The 24,546-nt window shown below is 46.7% G+C and overlaps 1 protein-coding gene across 4 annotated transcripts in view; it reads left to right on the forward strand.

Annotated features, from left to right (window-relative positions):
* Positions 1-24,546, forward strand: part of LOC147031137 (sodium channel regulatory subunit beta-1-like) — an 85,291-nt gene that overhangs the window by 8,452 nt on the left and 52,293 nt on the right. For 2 of the 4 annotated variants that reach the window (XR_015056676.1, XR_015056675.1), the window contains exons 2-4: positions 747-1,015; positions 11,545-11,714; positions 13,522-13,744. Coding sequence is in view for 2 of the 4 variants with exons in the window: in XM_085875929.1 (XP_085732055.1) it covers positions 934-1,015; positions 11,545-11,714; positions 13,522-13,748 (479 nt within the window). In the remaining 2 variants the exon portion in view is untranslated. Of the gene's footprint in view, positions 1-746; positions 1,016-11,544; positions 11,715-13,521; positions 13,749-24,546 lie in introns of all 4 variants that reach the window. The other 2 variants (XM_085875929.1, XM_085875930.1) reach the window with 1 other exon arrangement.

Genomic DNA, 24,546 nt, shown 5'->3' on the forward strand with positions numbered 1-24,546 from the left:
CAGCTGCAAGGTTTACAAGGAGAGGAGATACCAGACTTGGTGGAAATCATGAAAAGCTGACACTAGAGTTATTAAACATTGGCTATGAAAGAATCGGTGTTATCTGCGGAGACAGATGTAATGCTGTTGCTCTTACACTTACTCTCTGAAAATGTTGCGGAAACTTGGATGTTAACTGGAGAATCCAAGAAACCAAAAAGTTATCCCAAATATTTACATCACGAACACACTTTCATTTTTTTTATTGTTGGTGAACGAAGGTGAAGGAGGTTGTTTGTTTGCGTGCAGGATATCTCAAAAAGTTGTTGACGGATCCGGATGAAATTTGGTGGGCATGTTGGGTGTGCGACAAGGACTAACTGATTATATTTTGGTGAATATCCGGATCCGACTACTCAAAATTTTTTAAAGTGATTCTTCACCATTGAGAGATCGGGCCAAAAACGACATATAGCATGATATCTCAAAAAGTTGTGGACGGATTCAGACGAAACTTGCTCGACATATTGGGTGTGTGACCACGACAAATTGATTCGATTTTGGTGAAGATCAGAATCCGGATCGGGACACGAATTATTGAATTTTCAAAGTGATTCTTCACCATTGAGAGATGGGGCCAAAGACGATGTACAACACGATATCTCAAACATGTATTGGGCCCGATATGTTCTTGTGGATCACGCATTACATGGTGGAGGTGTGTGCACTTCTAGTTTCTTGTTTTATCATGCCTTCTATTCTTGCAGTTTACAAGATCATCATTTTCTAAGGACAGTTTGGTGCAAAGAGTACCAAGTAGGGGAAGAGACGCAACGCAAATCGGCAACGCAAGAATTGAAATGTATCTAAAAGACCGGCTGGAGGAAGAGGTTGACAAAAAGGAGTGCTGAACTTGAAGAGGTGGCATTTGGGCTGCCAGGGTTTGTTCCGTCCATGGAGAGTTGGGAGTTCTTGGACAGGGTTCCATCCCCATTGATGTGTCCACTCCTTTTGCTCCTCCATCTTCTCACCCAAGGTAAACTTTAGGATTTTTTGTTTTTTAATTTCTATGTTGACATTCAACGTTGCTTGCATGAGATTTCTGCTTCCAGCAGAAATCCAGCTCTTTGAGTTAAAAGTGTTCTATCAGTCTATGCTAATATGCTAATGTGCTGATGTGCTGATTTGTTTAATTTCTCATTTGATCACTTCAATAGCATATTGTTGCATCAGACACTCACTTAAAGGCAGGCATTCTGAGCTGGAGGTGTTTACAACCCCTGCGAGTGACTGAAATGGTGTTTAAAGTTTCTACATTCTGTTGACTATCATGTCCCCCAAGGATTGGCCGATTCAATAAACCAAATGTGGCGGTTGTTTTTGCAGGAAGACGTTTCTTAGCAAATAAAGAGTTTATTATGCAATGATACTGACATGGGGATGGACAAGACAAGACAAAAGCTGGAGAGGTCTAGTGTACAAAGTCAAATACAGAAGGGTTGATATTAACTTATTGTACAAAAGAAAACTATACCCCACTAAAATGCCCAAATACCGGATTCAACAGACAATGGAGATATCAGGCGAGGATTTGAGGCAGGCAAGAGCTGGTTGTGGCTGCAGGATAATGAGTGCAGGCTGGCACGGCATCGGGCGAAGTACGGCTCAGATGAAATAGCGAAGAGGAGTGGTAATGAGTGATGGCGAGTTATCTGATCTCTCTAACTCGTCATTCTCAGGCAGTGACTAAGAAGAGAGCGTGCGTAAATTTTTTGCTGCAATTTATATTTATTGGGCTTGTCTCTTGGCCACTCCACAGGACCACCCACGGCTTGTCTCTTGGCCACTCCACAGGACTTGATCAATGCTCTCCCACAGCATCCGCCCTGCTCCCATCTGAGACCTCGTTGCAGCACACAAGGCCACGTTTCCCGCCGTCCTTTGCGAGCCCTCAGAAGACCTGCCATAATTGCTCATGGTGCTGGCAAAGCATCCATCAAGTCCTGTAATGTGCATTTATAGTGCTGTTCCAGTGCCTTTTTGTGGCCTCAAGTCATCCACCTGGCCTCGCCTGCACAGAAGGTTTTACACAATACAATCTTACCCGATTCTGCTCTAAGATTTATGCAATCGCTTCCTTGCAACTTCCTCGGTGTGCATTTCCTTATAATACCTCTGACAGATTAACTCTGACAGATTTGTCAGATTACCTCTGACAAATAACAACTGCAAGAGTAATTCTACCTGACACGATTAAACAGCCATGCCATTCTAAACACAATCTATCTATGAACCCCCCACCCCCCCCCATTCCACCACCCCTGTCCCACATAACAATATATTGACAGCTATAGTACGGTGTGTGTGTGTGTGTGTGTGTGTGTGTGTGTGTGTGTGTGTGTGTGTGTGTGTGTGTGTGTGTGTGTGTGTGTGTGTGTGTGTGTGTGTGTGTGTGTGTGTGTGTGTGTGTGTGTGTGTGTGTGTTGTGAGAAACAGCAGAAGCTCCACACGATGGGTCGGATGCCTCACTTTTTGTATGCCCGATATATATATATATATATATATATATATATATATATATATATATATATATATATATATATATATATATATATATATATATATATATATATATATATATATATATATATATATATATATATATATATATATATCCGGGCGTATTATGTGATACCGGTCGTCTCTGTCTGTCTGTCTGTCCGTTCGTTCCTGTCCGCACTCTAACTCCCAAAGTTTTCAACTTTCACGTTTCATATTTGGTACATAGGTACAGACTGCGGAGACGGTGTGTCGTGACATACGGTCGTCATCTAAAGTGGTTGCCATGGCAACCAGAATGCTGTTTTCCATGTAGTAGCACAATTCTGTATATACCTTCTTGTTTGGGCGTATATTGTGCTCACTTGAGCTCTTGTTATAAAATATGTAACAGGAAGAAATTAAATGAGTCACAGACGTAGCTTCTCAACAACCTTTATGGTGGCAAGCTTTCAGCCAAATAAGCCTTCTTCTTGATCTTCCTCAATGAGAGTTAGTGCACAGTCGGAGGATATTCATGCCTACATGTCTTGTAATGTAGATCAAGACTATGACATGCATGGATATGCTCCCACTGTGCACTCATTCTCGTTGAGGAAGACCAAGAAGAAGGCTTATTTGGCTGAAAGTTTGCCACCATAAAGGTTGTTGAGAAGCTACGTCTGTGACACTTTTCATTTCTTCTCATATATATATATATATATATATATATATATATATATATATATATATATATATATATATATATATATATATATATATATATATATATATATATATATATATATATATATATACATATACATACATATACATACACACAGGCAATCCTCAGGTTATGACTGTCTTGACGTACGACGTTTCGTGGTTACGACACATCTCACATAAATTATAAAGAAAAAAACCAAGCGAATAAAGTGATTGATCTTGCTTTGAGTCTAATCTGAACAGTAGAAACACCCCGACCATCCATGCCATTGGCATTTCCTCCCTCCTGAAAGCCTTTGTTGACTTTTGTCAGCGAGAAAGTTCGCCCCTCTGTGAGTTTTGAATTCCTCGTGTAGACCTCTTGTTTCTTCATACTGTACTCTTACCAAATCAATATCTCTCTAAATATATTCTGAGGTCGCAAATTCATCACTGAAGAAAGCAGGAAAACGCACAAACAGCCGCGGCGATCAGGGAAGACACTTGGAGTGTGGATTGAACTTTTTCTAGCCCAGTGTGGTTTACCTCGCTCATTCTACGTTTTTCAAGTTTCGGTTAACAATGCAAGGTAATAAACGTAAATATAAATACCATATAGATAAATAACGACGTCGATCCAAGTAAGAAGAATAACCTCTCTGCGATGAGTCAGGAAAATTAATTGACTTTCTGCAGGAAGAGGACTTTTACAGTGAGTTTTGAATTCACAAAGAGTCAAAACCAGTTTTGCAACCTAATGTGAATCTAAACATAGACTGGAGACTGACGACAACAACTTGATTTGGCCTGAATGCGTCATCGGGAAAAACTGCAACATCGGAAAAACCTATAAACAAGCCGCATCGTTATTTCAGCCGCAGAGGTCGAAGTTGAGGGAAAAAGTTGTGGCTAATAGTCCGAATTTTACGGTAGTGCTTTGGCTGGAAGACCACCATCAACAGCGTATCCCAATGAGCCTTGTGTTGATTCAGGAGAAGGCTAAAAGATTGTTTGAGGAATGAGGGGCAGAAATTCGACTTGCGCAGAAAATTGCGTTACGACGCGTCGTAGGAACGGAACTCCGTCGTAAGTGGAGGACCCCCTGTATGTGTATATATATATATATATATATATATATATATATATATATATATATATATATATATATATATATATATATATATATATATATATATATATATATATACATTGTTGCGGATCCGGGGTGGCGAGATTCTCACCCGGTCCTTGGCGCCACCCTCACCACCGCCATCTCCGGGGCTTTATAACGCAGGCCGGCTCAGCACAGGCCTCGGGTCACGCGCCTTCAGTCGCGATACCAACGTAATCCTTGTACCTTGCCAGTTGGGGAAATAGAACTCCTGGTTACACACTGGTTGTGTCAGATGCTGAGTGTTTTCTACCAGTCTGTAACCATTTTGGTTTTATATGCCAATCGAACGGATCGTTCCTCGACGCGACACAAATTAATCCATAGCGGCAACTTCATACGAATTAACCAGATTTATTGGGGAACATCGGGGATCACAACACAAGCAAAATTCACGACAATGGTTTTATTAACAATCCTCAACCCGTTCTTAACTAGGGAACCACGGACTACAGGTTTTGCGGGGGTCGCTACCGAAATATGCCTTAAACAACGTGCAGACAAAGACAGATAGACAGACAGCATGCATGCAAGACAAGACAGTACTTGGTGAGGGTTCATGGACGAGAGGACAGTGTCAAAAGCACGAATGTCGCTCGCAACAGGCGGATGTCCATGGATTTGAACTCCCAGCTCGAACGACGCCGCGTGGCAAAAATGGCGCTTGTCGTTTTGTCGCAGACCTCACACACGCGGTCTCCGCGCGCTCTGGCCCCGAGCAATGTCGATGGCACAAATCCGCCAGATCAACGATGGGCCTCAGCCGATCTCTCTCACGGTCCAGCATACAAATCCAGGCCTGGCCCGTTCACCAGACAAGGCCCAAATCGAGGTGCCGAGCTCCGCAGGCGGATCGACAACGTGTACAGCCGTGAGGTGAGTAAGGACCGTCAGAGGCTCCGGCGTCTCCTCTCCTGCCTTCCCGCTTCGAAGCCTGACTTCCACTTCGTCCTCTCAGTTCCTCTCTCTGTCGAATCACCTTTTCTTTCTCGGCCGATGGCAGACTCGACCCTCAGGTTCAGCGTTCTCTCTCAAAAGCCGGCTGCCGTCCCTCTCATGGCAGAAGCCTCGACATGCAGGCAGCCTCTCAAAAGCCCACTGCCGTTTCTCAAAACTCAACTCCTTCGTTTGCTCGTTTTGAATCACGAGCACACTTCGAGAGCGACTATTTACACACACTGGACCCTTTTAGGAAGACTTCGTTTCTTCTCTTGTTTGCTCACTTCGACACACAAGCACTCTTTCTATGAAGCCTCCGTTCGCTCGCTTCGACACACGAGCACTCTTTTTACGAAGCCTCCGTTCGCTCGCTTCGACACACGAGCACTCTTTACGAAGCCTCCGTTCGCTCGCTTCGACACACGAGCACTCTTTTTACGAAGCCTCCGTTCGCTCGCTTCGACACACGAGCACTCTTTTTACGAAGCCTCCGTTCGCTCGCTTCGACACACGAGCACTCTTTTTACGAAGCCTCCGTTCGCTCGCTTCGACACACGAGCACTCTTTTTACGAAGCCTCCGTTCGCTCGCTTCGACACACGAGCACTCTTACGAAGCCTCCGTTCGCTCGCTTCGACACATGAGCACTCTTTTTACGAAGCCTCCGTTCGCTCGCTTCGACACACGAGCACTCTTTTTACGAAGCCTCCGTTCGCTCGCTTCGACACACGAGCACTCTTTTTACGAAGCCTCCGTTCGCTCCCTCGACTCACGAGCCCGCCTTCCTCAGCGACCGTTCCCCAAACACTCTCCCTTTTTTACGGAGCCTTCGTTTCTCTCACTTCGAAGCCACTCCGAGCACGCCTCGAAAACCCGACTGTTTTCCACACACAATACTCTTTCTCCCCTTCATTTCTCTCTCGTTTTGCTCGCTTCGACCCACGAGGACGCCTTCTCTCGGCGAAAAAACCGACCAAAAGCTCCTCCTCTTCGCGTCACTTCCTCCCTTGAGCCACACCCTCTCTCCAGGACACACCCTCTCAGCCGACTGAGCGGGGCCTATTGTCCGTAGAGGGGAGGAAGAAGAGGGAGCCCTTGTGTCACCACCACTGTACAACATAAAAAACAGTCTCTTACACCTCCCGACACACATATAACGTCCTTTTTACCAAACAACCGATCTATACATGCATTTAATGGGGGATCCAAGCTAATCCTATATTTAGTCGTCCAATAAGGGCCATTTCCGTAACAATACATATATATATATATATATATATATATATATATATATATATATATATATTGTTACGGGTACTGAATGTATTATGAGGGGGTTAATCCCCGTTTCTCCTCGGAAGAGCCTGACCTGGGGCCACCTTTCACGTTTAACTTCATGGTATGGTGGGTTGCTTTACAAGCACGAACGTCAATCAGTTAACGAGTTTCAGTGTCACGTGGCTTTTGCCGTTTAACTGGAGGTCACGTGGCTTCCTGAACGGGGCGCGTACCCTCGGCGAAGCAACAATCTTATCTAAATTCGGGCAGCCGAGCGTTTACCGTTGGCGTGTGCCGGCTATGACAGGTCAATTAGTTTGGTAATTTCCTTCCAGTCTATCTTGGTTCGGACAATGCTGGATAAATGGAAGGAAAGGACGAGCATGGACAGGTTGAAACCTCCTCCCCTACCTCTTCATTAAAAGTGTGGACCTCAAATATCCGGGGCCTTCGCTCAAACCTTTCAGATCTTTCCATACAGGTTGCCACTGACAAACCAGACATTATCTGCCAAGACGTGTCTGACTCCCAAGTATCTCTCCCCGGTTACTCCCTCTTACGTTATGACAGACCTAAGCCTCGTCCTGGTGGAGGTGTTGCTCTCTTCATCAAATACTCTATTCCTCACTCTCCATGCACTGCTCTCACTCCCCCACACCCCCAGGAATACCTCTGGCTTCGGCTTCCCTCCACTCCCACCTCATGTTCATATGTGTACTGTACCCTCCTCCGAACAGTGATGACTCCATCTACACCTCACTATCCGAAAACATGGACCATCTTCTATCTTCTCATCCAAACTCTCTCTCTTCCTCTTATGTGGTGACTTCAATTGTTATCACGCCAGTTGGCGAGGTGTGGGTACCTCTCTCACCTGCCATGGCACCTCAGCAAAAGCTTTCTGCGACTCATTAGGACTGACTCAATCGGTCAACTTCCCGACCCGGATCTCAACCAATGGTACTCCATCTCTTCTGGATCTGATTTTGACAAATTTCCCTGACAATATCTGCTGCTCTTCCTTCGCTCCAATCGGTTCTTCTGACCACGTCCTTGTCAAAGTGGAGATCTCTCTGTCTGTTATCAGAGAACCACCTCACCGCCGTCGAGTCTGGCATTTCACTCAAGCCGACTGGCAGGGTCTCCGAGCAGCCATCAAGCTTACAGACTGGTCTCCCATCACTACTTTCTCAAAAATCAACTCATCCTGGGAATTCTTTCAAAGAAACTTGCTCTCCCTCATGCACAGATTTATCCCCTCTCGTGTTCAGTTGTCTTACCCTTCCTCCCGCCCTTGGTTTACTGAAGCTTGTGGCGAGGCAGTTGTCCTGAAACTACTTGCCTTTGCCTCGTGGAAAGCAAACCCAACTGAGGGCAATCTCAGTTCTTTCCACAAAGCTCGGAACAAGTGTGTATCTACCCTCAGGAGAGCCAGAAAACAACATCTTTCTCATCTCAAGTCTGAACTCTCAAACCTCTCTCCCTCCTCAAAATCCTGGTGGCGTTTAATCAAATCTGTTTCTGATGTATGTTCCCCCTCCATCCCCTCCCTTACCTCAAATGGCCGCACTGCTGATACGACACGTGATAAAGCTGAATGCCTAAACTCGGTGTTTGCAGCTAAATCTTGTGTCCTAAACCCATCACTTTCTCTACCCACTTTACCCAGTCGCACCCAACTGTCCCTGGACTCTGTATCCTTTTCTCCTGACAAGGTGGAGAGCTTGCTTTCAAACCTCGAGTCAGATTCTGCAACCGGGCCAGACAGCATCAGCCCACGTGTCCTCAAAGCCTGCTCTTCTGCTCTTGCTCACCCTCTCTCTGTTCTATTCACCCTCTCATTTGCCCAAGGTCATCTGCCATCTGCTTGGAAATCTGCTAACATCACTGCCCTGCATAAAAAAGGTGCAAAAACAGATCCCTGTAACTACAGACCAATCAGCCTTCTCCCAATCATCAGCAAGGTTATGGAATCCATCATCGCTTCAGACATGAAATCCTTCCTCTTCTCCAATGGCTTGATTTCCAATCATCAATTTGGTTTCAGACCAGGTCACTCTACCCTGGATATGCTGCTTCTGCTCTCCCATCAATGGATGGAGGTCCTCAATGCCAGACAGGAAATCCGAGCCGTATCCCTGGACATATCACGTGCTTTTGACACACTCTGGCACCCTGCACTACTCACCAAACTCTCTTCCCATGGTATTCAAGGCCATCTCCACTCATGGCTCACAGACTTCCTCTCCTGTCGCAGTCAACGTGTGGCCCTAAATGGAGTTCTTTCATCCCCTCTTCCTGTGCAGGCTGGAGTTCCTCAAGGTTTCGTGCTGGGCCCTGTTCTTTTTCTGGTTTTCATCAATGATCTCTCCGACTCTCTGGAAAATCCTCTATTTCTCTTTGCCGACGACTCCACCCTCTGCCGTACCATCTGACATCCCTAAGACCGGCAAGCAGCAGCTTCTTCGCTCACTGCAGATCTGGATAAAATCACAAACTGGTCCAACACGTGGAACATGTCTTTCAATCCAGACAAATCTCACACTCTCACTATGTCTCTTCGAAAGGACCATTTAGAAAACCCCCCCATCCACTTTCTCAACAATCCTCTGGAAGAAGTCTTTTCTTTCAAGCTTCTGGGTCTCACTATCTGCCATGACCTTTCCTGGGAAAGTCACATTTCCAACCTCGCCTCAAAAGCCAGTCGCCGACTGGGAATCCTCCGTCGTGCAAAGTCCTTCCTCGGCCCTCTTGAGCTCCTGACCACTTACAAAACTTTTGTCCGTAGCCTGATGGAGTACTGCTCTCCCCTCTGGGCTAGTGCTCCTGCCTCCCACCTTTCTCAGCTTCACGCTGTCGAAACCAGGGCATTTAAGATCATCGGCATCTCCCGCAATGAAGCTGAGTCTTTGGGCCTCTCACTCAATCACCGCAGGTTGGTCGGTGGTCTTTCTGTCTTCTACTGACTCCTCTCCAGCCTTGCCCCCCCTGCTCTCTCTGCGATTTGTCCCCACAACATTTCCACAGGGCGCTCAAGGTCCGCCAACAACCCCCTTCTGGTTAAACTACCAAAATCACGAATCACTGCTCATCTTCACTCTTTCATTCCTCTTTTTTCCCGCCTTTGGAATAAACTTCCTCACTCTATTCTTTCCCATTCTTCCCTCCAGGCTTTCAAAACAGCTGTTCACCACCACCTCTTATCTTCCCCCATCCAAATCCTCGATCTTTTCTACCCCCGATAATCCACCCAAGCCCACTTCCTTCAATTCCCCTGCTTTCCTTCCTGAAAGTCCCTGTAATGTCCATCGTCTCTTCGCCATGTTCCCCGTCCCATCCCCATCCCTCTCCCTTCCACAGTTCACCTCATGTGTCTGTTCCCCACTGTTTTGTCCCTTCCACTCCCACCCCTCTTGTCTCATGCCCCCTTGCTGTGAGTTGTGTGTTCGCTCTTATACGAGCCTCGACCAAGGTATACAAAAAAAAAAACGATTTCCTTGTGGTGAAAATAAGTAAATTAAAATCAATCAAAATAATCTCAAGCAAATTAAAAAATAATCGGGCATTGATAGAAAAACGGACAAAGAGCAGATGCTTATCACTATACCTTACTTAACAATTAAACACGAGATAAGGGTACACAGCAGATCATTCGGGGGGGGGGGGGGGGAAGAGAAATCTAGTCTCGCTCAGCAAGTTGAAGTTGTCGTACGTCAAATATAACGTCTTGAAATGTGTGAGCGTGCCATGGTCCATTGCCAGCGCCCTGCCTTGTCGTGCACCCACTCGTAAACAGGCTTGAACGCCAATCGACGTCATGTCGACACCCCGAGGAACCAGGGACGCCAAGAATCAGGTACACCAAGAGCAGGTCGTGAGTAGAACCAGCATTAATGGTCGAGGCGTCGGAAGCCACCAGAAGCCACAATCAACAGACCGCTGTCAGGAGCTGTGAGGTGCTGAGGCACTGTGAGAAGCTGCAAGAAGCTGTCACCAGCGATCAGAGCTGCAAGGCCGTCACCAACTGTCACAAACTATCACAAAACTCTCAGAGCTGCAAGGAGCCGCAACCTGCTGTCACCAACTGTCACAAAAACGTTCCCCTCGTCCTTTTTATATGCGGCCAGTCTGGGCGGAGCCTCAAGCAGACCAGCCAAATCCACCTTGCCTATTGGCGCATCGTTGCACATGACAAACCGTCAACCTCGTGATCATTCCTTCCTTACCAGAGCGAGATGCAACCCCAAATCAACACAGGCCTGGCTCACGGTGCCATATTTGTGGTGCTGGACGAACGGCAGAAAGCAGCCATTTTCCAGAATTACAGAGCAAAAATGTGGTGCTCATAAAACGTCAACAACAACCATCCACAGAGCTGCCAAACGGGGCGTCAAATATCGCTGGAAAAAGGTGGACACCAACGTCGGTGAAAGAGGTGGGTGTCGAACGTCGATGGAAAAAGGTGGGTGAAGTAAATGATCCACAGCCGTATTTGACCATCAGAACAACTGCTCAGGAAAAAGGTGCGGTGTCCTTAATCAAATGTCCTGTAAGTCCAAGGTGTAAGTAAATCGTCCACCTCCAAGCCAATGTGTCCTGATGGAAAGGGGGTAGGCGAGTCTCCGTTGGGCTAACGGCTATCTCGCGTGCATGAATATGTCTTTGGTAAAGAGAAAAAGGCTATCCCCTAAGAAAGGGAATCTATTCTATACCCTTCTCAATGCATCAAAGTTAGAATCCCACCAGATATGGGGATGGGTCTATCCTGGACATGCATTTCGGGAAATAACTGTCTGAGGACCTAAATGTTTGTATGCATCAGTCGGATCTGATTCTGAAATCCATAACAAAATATATATCGTTTCTGCATTGGAACAACTTGTAACTTGTTCCCCTGCACACACACTTTTGTGTTTGTGTGTGCGTGTGCAGTACCACATGGTGAGGCAGTCTGTGTGCAGGTTGACTCACGTACCCAATATGAGGTTGGAAAAAATGCCAAGTTAACATGCATCTGGTGTCAGAAAAGGCAAGAGATGAAACCTGATTTTTTCGATGTCAAGTGGACGTTTACTCCTCAAGATTCAAATAATAGCGAAACGGTAAATCTGACTGATCCTCTTCTGTTCTTATTCTCAGAAATCCCACGCGTACGTAGCTGTGCCACGAAAGCTGTTTGCGTGAGCAGGTTCCATGTGATTTCACTTACCAAAATCTTTTGATATGATCGTGTACATCTGCTGTTAGGTTCCCTGCCCCCCCAACTTCCTGCCCTTTTCCTCGGTTGGAAAATTGTATCAACTTGCCAGAAACCCAACCACGGGGTTGCGTCCACACGAATCCCAGGCGGTTCACCTGTCAAAACAATGTCCCTCCTTAAAAGTTTTTAACCTCTGCCATCTTCTAAGATGGATGGAGGTTACTGTTTTCACCCCTTTCTGTTTGTTTGTTTGTTTGTGAACAGTATTACGGAAAAACTCCTCGACGGATTTCGACGAAACTTGTTGGGGGGGGGGGGTCAGGTATGGTCCAAGGATCATGCCATTAAATTTTGGACTTGGTCCCCCCCCCCCAAAAAAAAATAGTTAGAGAATTTTTTTTTTTTTGCATTTCTGCATGTTTTAAGTGATTTCCAACCCCCCCCCCCAAAAAAATAGAGGATTTTCTTTGCATTTCTACATGTTTAAGGTGATTTCCAACCCCCCCAAAAAATTGTTCCCCCCCTCAAAATTTAGAGAAAAACATTTTTTTTTGCATTTCTACATGTTTTTTAGTGATTTCCACCCCCCCAAAAAATTGTTAGAAATTTTTTTTTTGCATTTCTACATGTTTTAAGTGATTTCCACCCCCCCCCCAAAAAAAGAAAAAAAATTTTTTTTTGCATTTCTACATGTTTCAAGTGATTTCCAACCCCCCCCCCCCAAAAAAAAAAAATTGTAGAGGAAAAAAATTGTTAGAGAACAAATTATTTTTTTGCATTTCTACATGTTTTAAGTGATTTCCAACCCCTCCCCAAAAAATTGTTGGAGAAAAAAATGGTTTTTTTTGCATTTTTACATGTTTTAAGTGATTTCCAACCCCCCCCCCAAAAAAAAAATTGTTAGAGAAAATTTTTTTTGCAACTTCTTTTTCAACAAAATTTCGATTTCTTTTTTTTGCATTTCTACATGTTTTAAGTGATTTCCAATCCCCCTCCCCCCCCCAAAAAAAAAATGTTGGAGAAAAGAACTATAACTGTCAGCACTGTTGACATCATATTTAATGAATAAGATATAAGGTTCACTTGAGTGACCCAGCAGTATTGGCGGCAGAGGTTTTGCACTCTCCCGAGTGCTCCCCCTCTCGTCTCTCAATGTAATGTTCAAATTGGTTACCGGGATTTCACCCAAACATGACTTTGCGATCATCTTAAGATTGTATGTGTGGAGGAATGGATTCACTTGTGGATACTTCTTTCACTTGCGAATCACCTTGCAATTGTCACATGCTTTATAGAATATGATTTATATACTGTACTTCGAATGTGTGAATTGCTGGCAATGAAGTACACCTGTCGAAATCTTATCCATTCCATCCGTGCTTCTCAATATCCGCACACTCGATGCCTTTGAGGCAGGATGAGTCAGACAGTTGAATCTAATTGTCTGCTCCCAAAAAAGTGAATTCCTCACTTTTCATTGGTTAAACACCAGAACTTACAAAAGGAAAATTGTCGAAATGTGTTATAAATTTACCTGTAAAATAGTGTACGCATCCATGTATGTTCGTTTCGCTGGGAAACGTCACTCAATGTGTCGATTGCTCTTGATTCGCGTGGAGAAATCGCCATTAATGTTAAATGCCCACCTTTAGATTTACGAATCAAATAAATAATATATAACACCACACTGTTTTTTTTTCTTGTTGTAGATCTTGGAATACAAATATGAGGCATCACACAATGAAACTCGATGTAAGCATGAACATCTTACCTTCAATAAAAGCGATGACCAACAGGAATTCTCAATTGTCCTGAAAAATGCGACGAAGAATTGCAGCGGCACGTATAGATGCATCATGATTCGTAGGTTTGAAAATGAAAATCTACTTCACAGCAAAATTATCAAGATCGAACTGGATATCTGCGACGAATGCAAGTATCATCCGATATCGGCCACTTGTAGAGCTCCTCTGTGGGGTTTTATTTATTTGTTTATCTGTACTGTTACTCCACAATGGTGATATTGCTTATTACCCTCACCAAATGAGAGGGTATTGCATTTGTGTCTTTGTCTGTCTCTATCAATTGCGTCTATACTATAAAATGAGCCATGCATGTGTCCGGGTTCCACCCATTAGTTGTACAGTTCACCTGATTCCATCCACAATGCTTCTATTACGGTCGGCATGTTGGTGATTAACTGCTTTGTGAAATCAGACGTCATATTTACAATCGCCATGCCATTCCATAAGTTCAGTGTAAATCAAGTAAAGCGACAGTTACTATTAAAGGATTTTCAACCAATAGGCTCCACGGGCCTTGTGCAAATAGGCCTCAGCGATTGAGGCAGCATTCTGTTGTTTATACACCACCCAAATAACTACGTGGCATTCTCTCAAGTTGTGCTTTTACCACGGAGGTTAGGCAAGTCCTTCCTATTATTTTCAAATATTTTCTCTTAAAATTGTGAGTTAGGGAGGTGACCGTGACGGGCCAACTTCTGTGAAGTTGGCGGTGGCATGATAGGAGATGGGAAAGCGTTAAATATTATGCTGTTTCGATGTCGGAATGTCTGATAGATTAGATGAAGATGGAAACCCTAAGCCTTGATGCGTACCTTAAAGGGTTGGAAAACTTTGGCTGAAACACAATATTGATTCTAACAATAGCACAATGTTTGATAGAAAATGTGAAGCTGATAGATGTTATATAATTTATATTTGATACAAAATCCAACATTAAGAGAAAAGGTGGATTGGTTTATTGTGGGGAAGAAAACAAAGAAGCTGATAAGTGTTGAATTAAAACTCTGACTTGGAATCAAAACAAAACCTGTCATTAACATTGAAGAACAGTTGTTCGTTGATGAATTGCATAAGTCGACAATCAAGGTTGAAAAGAAGAATGGTTTATTCCAAAGCAGTGGTCAAATGGCTTGATTGAACTTTAAAATGATGGTGGATACAAGTATGCTATAACGGCTATTGATTTAATGTCTCGATTTCAGTGGGTTGTTCCTTTGAAAAGGAACAACCCACTCAACTCGAGACCTTCACTCTTTCATCCCTCTTTTTCCCCACCTTTGGAATAAACTCCCTCAATCTGTTCAATCCCATTCTTCTCTCCAGGCCTTCAAAACAGCTGTTCACCACCACCTCTTATCACCCCCCATCCAAATCCTCGATCGTTTCTACCCCCGTTAATCCACCCCAAACCTACTTCCTTCAAATTCCATGCTTTCCTTCCTGAAAGTCCCTGTAATGTCCATCTTGTATATCCCATGTTCCCTGCCCCATCCCTCTCCCTTCCACAGATCTCCTAATGTCTCTGTTGCCCACTGTTTTGTCCTTTCCACGCCCCTCTTGTATCATGCCCCCCTTGCTGTGCTTTGTGTGTTGGCTCTTATACGAGCTTTGACAAGATATACAAAAAAAAAATACAGATTGAAATCACGTTTGAAAAAATATTTTACCAAATGATGGACAAATGCGCTTTTTAAAATTGTAGATATTTTAGACAGTTCCATAGACTTGTATGATTTGAAGGGAGAATAAATTTTTGGTCCATTTTATGCACAAAAATTATAGAATAATTTTCACAAAAATTATAGAATAATTTTTGAAATAATTTTCCATTTGTTGGAGTAATTTTTTTTAACACTTGACTGGGTGTTGGTACCTTTCTTTCAACTTGCTGGGTGTTGGTACCCCATCTCTGAACAGAAAATAAATGAGATGATTGAGCATATTACACTCTTCATTGTTCCTGTTGCATCTTGAAAACAGTATGTGTGTGTGTATATATATGTGTATATATATATATATATATATATATATATATATATATATATATATATATATATATATATATATATATATATATATATATATATATATATATATATATATATATATATATATATATATGTATATATATGTATATATATGTATATATATGTATATATATGTATATATGAATATATATATATATATATATATATATATATAAATATATACATATATATATATATATATATATATATATATATATATATATATATATATATATGTATATATATATGTATATATGTATATATATATGTATATATGTATATATATATATATATATGTATATATATATGTATATGTATATATATGTATATATATGTATATATATATATATATGTATATATGTATATATATGTATATATATATATATATATGTATATATATATATATGTATATATATATATTGTTACGGGTACCGAGCCTGGTGTTGGCACAGTGGTTAGGGCAGCGATTTGGGATCCAAAAGGTCCTGAGTTCAAGCCCCGTTGGGCCACTGAATTAATACACCAGGGGGTAGACTCAGCCTGTCATCCTTCCGAGGTCGGCGAAATGAGTACCAGTATACTGGGCCGGTGTATACCCCGGTTAAAATAGGTGTACCATATCCCTGTGTCGTAAGAGGCGACCAGGGTTGCGTCAGGAAGGGCATCCGGCGTAAAACATGTGCCAAATCGCTATGCGGATCATACGGATGATCCGCTGTGGCGACCCCTAATGGGAGCAGCCGGAAGAAGAAGAAGAAGAGGGGTTGACTCAGCCTGTCATCCTTCTGAGGTCGGCGAAGTGAGTACCAGTGTACTGGGCCGGTGTATACCCCGGTTAAAATAGGTGTACCATATCCCTGTGTCGTAAGAGGCGACCAGGGTTGCGTCAGGAAGGGCATCTGGTGTAAAACATGTGCCAAATCACTATGCGGATCATACGGATGATCCGCTGTGGCGACTCCTAACGGGAGCAGCCGAAAGAAGAAGAAGAAGAAGAAGAAGAAGAAGATATTGTTACGGGTACCGAGTGTATTATGAGGGGGTTGGAGCTCGTTTCTCTGAAGAACTGGATCTGGGGCCACCGCTCACAATTAACTTTGTGGTGCAGTGGGTTGCTGAGCAACCACGAACGCCAATCAGCAAACCACGAGTTCCAGTGTCCACCGTGTAATTTGCTGTTTAAGTCGAGGTCACGTGGCCTCCTGACCGGGGAACGCGCCCTCGGCGATGCACCAATCTTATCTTGATTAGATCTTAAGTAATGCGGTCGAGCGTTTACCGCTGGTGCACGCCGACTATGACAGGTTAATTAATTTGGGAATTATAATCTCCCAGTCTATCTCAGTTCAGGCAATGCTGGATCAATGGAAGGAAATGACACTCACGGACAGGTTGAAACGTCGACAAGGAATTTATTATAAAGAAAAATATATAAACTGAAGGACTTTTTAAAACCAGCAGAACCAGCAGGAACAGTCCAACTGTCATCAACTGTCGTTGCTGCTGTCAGGAGCTGTCACTAACTATTAGCGGGATCTCTCACCAACTGTCATCTGGATATTTCTGGTGTTGGCTTAATAGTAGGGTGGTGGGCTTGTGATCCTAGGATCCTGAGTTCAAATCCCACTTGGCTGTTGAATTAATACTAGGTGGGGTTGACTCTATCTGTCATCCTTCCGAGGTCGGCAAAATGAGTGCCAGATTGCTGGTATCCTGTGTCAGAGTGGTGACCTGTCCAGGATGGTGCCCAATAGCCAAGGAGACTGCTTTGGTAGCACCAACGCGATGCACAGTGTATGGTCCCATTGGATGGATGGATGGATGTCATCAGGATCTCCCACCAACCGTCAACAAGGCAGCCCTGCTGTCCTTTTACAGGCAACCAGTGTGGGTGGAGCCTCAAGCAGACTTCAGCCAAATCCAGCTTGCCTATTGGCGCATCGCTGCATGTGACCTCCAACTGTCCATTGTTGCGGTCATTCTCTCCTGACCATCGAATGAGATACAACTCCCAATTAACACAGGCCTGGCTTACGACGCCATGTTCGGGGTGCTGGACGAATGCCAGAAAGCGCCATTTGCCGGAACAACTGAGCGAAAACGTGAAGCACTCACAAAATGTCAACGGGCAATTATCACCTCGTTATTCAGCCCAAAATGAAGAAGAGCCAGTTAGCGTCCATTGAGCTGCTGAACGGGGTGTCGATCCCGATGGAAGAAGGTGGGTGTAAAACGTCGATGGAAAAAGGTGGATGCCTGAGGTAAATGATCTGAGACCACAGCCATGTTTTACCATCAGAATGAGCTGTTCAGGAAAGCTTGCGGTGTGATTTAATGACTCAAATGTCCTGTCAGTCCAATGTGAAAATGACAACCAAAATAAAATGTGTAAATAAATGGTGTATTTCCAAGCCAATGTGTCTTGATGGAAAGGGAATAGAATGAGTCTCCGTTGGGCTAACGGCTATCTGTCGCATGCACGAACCCTGAATATCGCTCATGCAGAAATGAAAACTAAAATCATACGTTATGAACGTGTTGTTAAGAGGAAAAGGTTATCCCACAGGAAAGAAAGGGAACCTGTTCTCTACCTTTCTCCAACGCCTCAACAAATAGTTAGAATCCTATCGGACAAGGGGATGGGTCTATTCTGAAAATGCATTTATGGAAATAACTGTGAAGACCTGGAAGTTGTGTGCATTACTCAGATCCGATTCTGAAGTCCATAACAATATATATATATATATATATATATATATATATATATATATATATATATATATATATTGTTGCGGTTTTCGCGCCCGCCGGCGTGCTGACGGCCACGTAACTCGAATCGCGGCACGTCGCCCACCGGACGGACAATCCAGTCGTGACCCTCTCGGACTAACGCCGGGAACCAGTCACGGGTGGACCTTTCGGTCTCACCGCGATCGAGCCAATCAGCCCCCGCGTGGGATAGGGTTGCTCGCCAAATTCGAACTACCTAAGTACCCACGCGGAGGGTAGACCGGGCGATCGCACCTCGCCGCAGGTCGACTTCGGACACGGGCCACTTAAGCGACCCGTTCCGTACTATCAGAATAACCGAGCGGTGTTATCGTCGACCTCGACGGTTCGATTAATTATCGGGCGTATTCAGCCCACTACCAACCCTTTACGTGAAGCAAGATGGGGATTCAATGGAGGAAAAGACGAAGCGAAGCGGGAGAACAGTTCAACAATAAAGCACATTTATTCGCGACGAACGGAAAGCACACAAATACAATTCCACCAAATGCACACAAAAAAAAGAAAACACAATTCCATTTACACAAAAAGCAAACATAAAAGTGAAAACACAGTGCAGAGCTAATACCGACTACCGAGCACACGGCAACACTTATACAATTCTACTTCACAGACGGCGCCGACAACACATACCCAAAACCAAGGAAAAGAAATCCCCCAAGAATGGGGCAGGCCTGAGGCCGAGACCGGGTCGGGCCTACCCGTCTGGTGATGAGACGCGGAGCGGCGACAGCCCCACAACCCGCGGGCCTCGTGGACAGTGCCTGGCAGGGGGTGGGAACGGGGCCCCCTTGGTCGCACTATCTCAGCGCGGGGGGAAACAGGAGGGGGTTGCTGATGCTCGGGGTATAGAGGATCTTTATTATATGCGACGAGCGTCTCCACCTCGGCCAGGTCGCGCTGTCGGCCTCCTTCGGGTGCAGCTTCCTGCACGACGCGAGCACCCCCTCGTCTGGTGTCGCCGCCTTTCCACCGCTCCGTCCCCTCCGTTCCGACTCCAACGCACACGACGAGCAGCTCCACCGCCCGCGAAGTCTTGACCCTCTGCTTCCGACTCTCCTCTTCTTGACTCTCCGACCCCGTTCTGCTCCTTCTCTCTGTTGGACTCTCTCTCGTTCTCTCTTGCGACTCCCTTCTGACTGACGAACACCGTCCTTTTATCCCCCCGTAACTTCGCCTTTGACCCCCTCCCTTTGACCTTTCACCTCGCTCCCCATTGGCCCGAGAAAAAGTGGGCGTGAAGGCTTTTTGATCCACAAATTTGCATATATCGATCGTTCTGGAGGCGGGGCCAAATCGCCCCTCGCTCACCGATTGGACGGCAAAAAGTGGGCGTGTGTCGTTTTTGATCCGTTTTTGAAGCAGAAAATCCGTGATTTTGTACACGCGGTTCGACGCGCGCTCTGCACGAATCCAACACCGGCACCCACAGCGGGGCAAGAACGGCGGCGATGCCACGGCTGCGAGGTGCGACGTGAAGGCCGTGGCGGCCGCGGTGAAGCGGTGGCCGTGGTCGGTGGTTGATGTTGTGGTTGTGATCATGGCGGTTGGTCCAAAACAAAGATAGTAAAAGAAAAACGGCTATCCTGAAGAGTCGCAGCTCGCATAAATGACATGTATTCCCACTCGACAACGGGTTTGGGCCTAACTACACATGCACTTACCGAGATACCTCACCTAAGGGACCTGAATGGTGGTTTGCGAATCTGGTAACCACAACACTACCCCCTTCCCTTTTTACAGACTCGTCCCGAGTCGTCAAATTTTCGTGTGCCATCATGTGTAGTTTTCCCCTAGTACATTTTACCTACGGATCCCTGAGTGCGACATTCATGGTATTCGTGTCCCCAAAATAAATAACCTGAGGGCTGCGTAACTACCTAAACAAACTCACTCATACGGACGACTTAAATAAAATTGCCGGCGCTAAGACATACATGCCGGGGGGCGCACTCATATTTACAGTACATCTTAACCTTAACTTACAAATTTTACACTAAACCATGGCCCAGGATCACTGAACTCTGCAAAAAGAAAGCAGTTAGCAGGGAGCCAGGCTGCCCGCATGCAGTCTCTGGCTCAAACAATGCAGGTGACGGGGAACGTGGCTGGCTGCTCACACGCAGTCCAAGGCCTTCCCTTTTGAACTGAACTCAGTGAACCACAACGGTGCTTGGGCTGCACAACGCAGTCTCCGTGCCAGCTCAAGTGGCACACGCAATGAACACAACGAATGAATGGATGAATGGATGGACGCAAAACACGGTGCACGGGCTGCCACTGCAGGCCCGTGTTGTAGCTGCCAACAGGGCAGTTCTCGCAGCTTGCAAACTGTTGCCTTGATCCTGGCGCACATGGAAATGAACAGGGGGGAGCAAAGCAAAATTGAACGGGGCTGGTGAACCTGGGCAGTGGGCATGGCATGGCAAAGGTGAGCAGGCAAACACAGCCGGCAGATGAACTGGCCGGCACAGGCCTCGAAGAAAAACAGCCAGCAGATGAACTGGCCGGCACAGGCCTCGAAGAAAAACAGCCAGCAGATGAACTGGCCGGCACAGGCCTTGCAGCACACAGCTGCCGATGAACTTGGCCGGCCTCCGCCTTGAAGCAAAACACGGCCAGCCGATGAAGTTGGCAGGCCTCCGCCTCTGAGAAAAACACGGCCAGCCGATGGAGTTGGCTAGCCTTTGCCGTTCAGTGGAGGTTGGTGGAGGGAGTGCGGTGGTGCTGGCCACTGGAAGGCGGGCTCGGACCTACCTACCTGTCTCCCTCCCAACCTATCGCCTTTGCCTGTCACTGTACATACCCACTCCCTTAATTTGTCAAACTCCAATTTAGCCCCAACTTATTTTTTTGTTGTTTTTATTTTTACTTCCCCTCTATAAATCGTCCCCTAACCCCCTTTATCGTCCTTGTTCGGCTAACCTATCCTGTCACCTAGCCTACTCCCAACCCCTACGTTCCCTTCCCGGAGGGGAATAAGGGAGAGCTAACGTCCTGTGCCGAGGCCCAACGAAGCCTCAGAATGGCCTCCCCAGAGTTCGGCGATCTTAACACCAAGTGGGTCCAGCGGCCCACAACGACAGCGAGGGGATGGATGGTGCGGAGGGGTACATCTCCTAATCTACCCTAACCATTTAACTGTTAAACTACCCCGGGGCTCTCAACAAGCGCCTCTCGCTTAAACTATTGGTTCTAACAACCCAGATTCCCGTCGCCTGTGTTGGTGTCCTTACAATTTCGGGCCTCGCCCCCCAATTTTCTCTCCGTGCCCTCACACGGTCTCCTGGCTGGGACACGTGGCTCCCTTTGGCAGGCATGACCCTCTGCCGAATCTCCCGCTATGGCACCCCCGGGCACTACACTGCCTCCGAGCCTACCAGCTCCCTAACACCGGGGAGTGTCCCCCATGGCACCTCCCCTGAAACGCACACGTGGCAGGCCGGCCTCCCGGGCCCCTTTCCGAGGGTCACCCGTGCCCACAACACTGCCCACGCGGCTAATGGCGCCCCGGGCCCCCGCACCAAGCAGGCGCACCCGTGCCCACTACTCTATCCCGGCCCCCCATGGACCCATGGCCTACCGCGGCCGACTAGCCTGGTGCCCGGGGTACCCACTCAGCGATACTCACCTTTCGCAGCCACGCTCCCAAGCCCGTCAACAGGGCTCCTGCACCCCTCCAAATGGGTCTCGAGCCTACTTTCCCACCAACAACAAAACGACCTCCATTTTTCAATTTGACTAACCCAGCTAACTCACTTTATACTGACCCCGGGGTCCCTTGGGCGGGAGTCACTCCTCCCCCCCAATCACTCATCGCACCATGCATTCCCCATTCACTCCACTCACACAGACCCGCTGGCCTCACTCACTCAACAAGTACTCACCTCACAACTCTCCAACTCTTCAACACACTCACCACCGAACTCTGCCATCCTCCGAACTACCTCCCCTAACTAACTCGTGCTCCCACGTCGTCCCTTAAACTACAGCACGTTCCTTTTAACCTACGTAGCTAAACTACTTCCCCTCTACACATCCACAAGTCTGTCACGGTCTTCTAAATCAAAAAAAATTCATTTTATTTCCCAACCTAAATCTGACTACAATCCCTCTAACTAATCCATTCCACGGACTCCATGAGGACTTACCCCTGCCCCATGAAGTCGGTCTAACTAAGCTAACCCTTCCCCCTAACTAGTTTCCATCCTGTGCCCAGGTAAGGGGGTCTTTCACCCCTAGCCCAGGAATCCTTTGCACCCGAAAGTGAGGCTTTTTTTTTTTTTCCCATGCGCAGCACCTGCGCGGCAACTCAGAGCTCGCGCACTTTGCACCTGCCCGTGACGTCATGCAGCTGCACGTGTTCCTCGTCCCTCCTTGGACGCTACCATCCGGCAGAGATACCCCTCCTGCCGGATTCCAACCACACGTGCAGCCATGACGTCACCGTGCGCATAAAAAAAAAACACAAGCCCCACGTTTCGAGGGGTTCCCCACGCGAACACATGTGCTCTGCCCGTTGGAGCTGAACACACACGATCGCGTGGAGAACCCGTCCGGTCCAAATCCATTTACCTGCCTAAACTTTGTCCGTCCGCGGGATCGGCAAATCCACCGCGTGCGTTTCCGGACCGGGACTTCACTCTCGCAAGCGAGCACGTGGTGGTCTCGTGCGTTGCACAGCACGAACCGCGTGCTCACTGCTGGGTGAACCCGGCACGGTCCACGAAATAGCTACAGCCGCTACTCGGCTTTCTCTCCTCTGTCGCCGTCTCCGTCTCCATTCCACACACGCACACCTGCGTGTCACGACGCACACAGTCCACTCCATCACATTCACACCGGGAGACGCGGCTGCGTGCTCCCGCATGCCAACCGACATCTCCCTCTCATACCGCTCTCTCACACACACGGTCTCCCTGGCACACAGCGACCTTGCACACGGCCGTTCACTCACGCGTGCGGGGGCACTCACCCGCGGTGCCTCACTCGCACTCCGTGCCTCATCCACACACGCGGGGGCACTCACCCGCGGGACCTCACTCATACTCCGTGCCTCATCCACACACGCGGGGGCACTCAACCGCGGTGCCTCATCCACACTTCGTGCCTCATCCACACACGGTGTGCTGGGAAGCACGCACTCCGGCACCATCGCCACCACACCACTCACACACGGGGTCGCTTCCACACACGGGGACGCACTCACACCTTGCACCACACACACAGGGACAACCACACTGGGGATTCGTGTCCCCACAAGGGTCTCCGGGGCCTCTACACCCCCCAAGCTCTCCGTGCACCCGTCCACAGCACTCGTCCCCTCAACCTCGCAAAGCACGACCGAACTCACCTGGTCGTGACTCGCCTCAAGGGGGCATACTCCCTCCCCTCGTTCCTGGAGGAGGCCATCCCGCTGCTCGCACCGGGTCCCTACACGCTCCGCGAGCTCACCCCCATTATCCTCCACTACCTCCGTGTGTGTGTGTGCGTCACTTACCCCATCTTCATCGTGTAGTCTCTCCTCTATTTTTTCTATCTCCCGCGTCTCTGCCAACTCTTCACCCTTTACCTCCCTTGTCTCAACTATTATTTCCTTTGTCACGGCCTTCATGCCCGCCTGCAGGCATCGGCCCATGTTCTGCGTCTCACCCCGGAACTTTTTCATTTCTTCCTTCATGTTTGCTTCCATTCCGTTTATTTGCTTATTCATTTCGTTTTTCATTTCATTTGTATTTGTATCCATCTTCTCGTTCATGTGTTGTGTATTCGCATCCATCGTCGTTTTCACTTCATTCATTTGCTTGTTCATGTCTTTCATTTCGTTTGTATTTGCATCCATTTTTTCGATCATTTTCGCATTCATCTTTTCGTTCATTGCCGCCAGCATGGCGCATAGCTGGGCCATGTTGGATGCACTCAGCTGAGCCGTTTCGGCAAGGGTTGGGGAAGGGTTTTGGTGGAGAGGGGGGGGGAAGGTGTCATACACTGCGGCCGCTGCCGCACCCATTTCAGGTTCTGGGTTGAGTTGGGCGAGTCCGTATTCCTGCACAATCAACATTTCCTGCACGGGGATTTCATCCTGGACCATGGATCCTACACATTCTACATC

This window comes from Eptatretus burgeri, chromosome 3 (assembly GCF_056783735.1).
Source record: "Eptatretus burgeri isolate ZD-2024b chromosome 3, Ebu_testis_v1, whole genome shotgun sequence".
Lineage (NCBI taxonomy): Eukaryota > Metazoa > Chordata > Myxini > Myxiniformes > Myxinidae > Eptatretus > Eptatretus burgeri.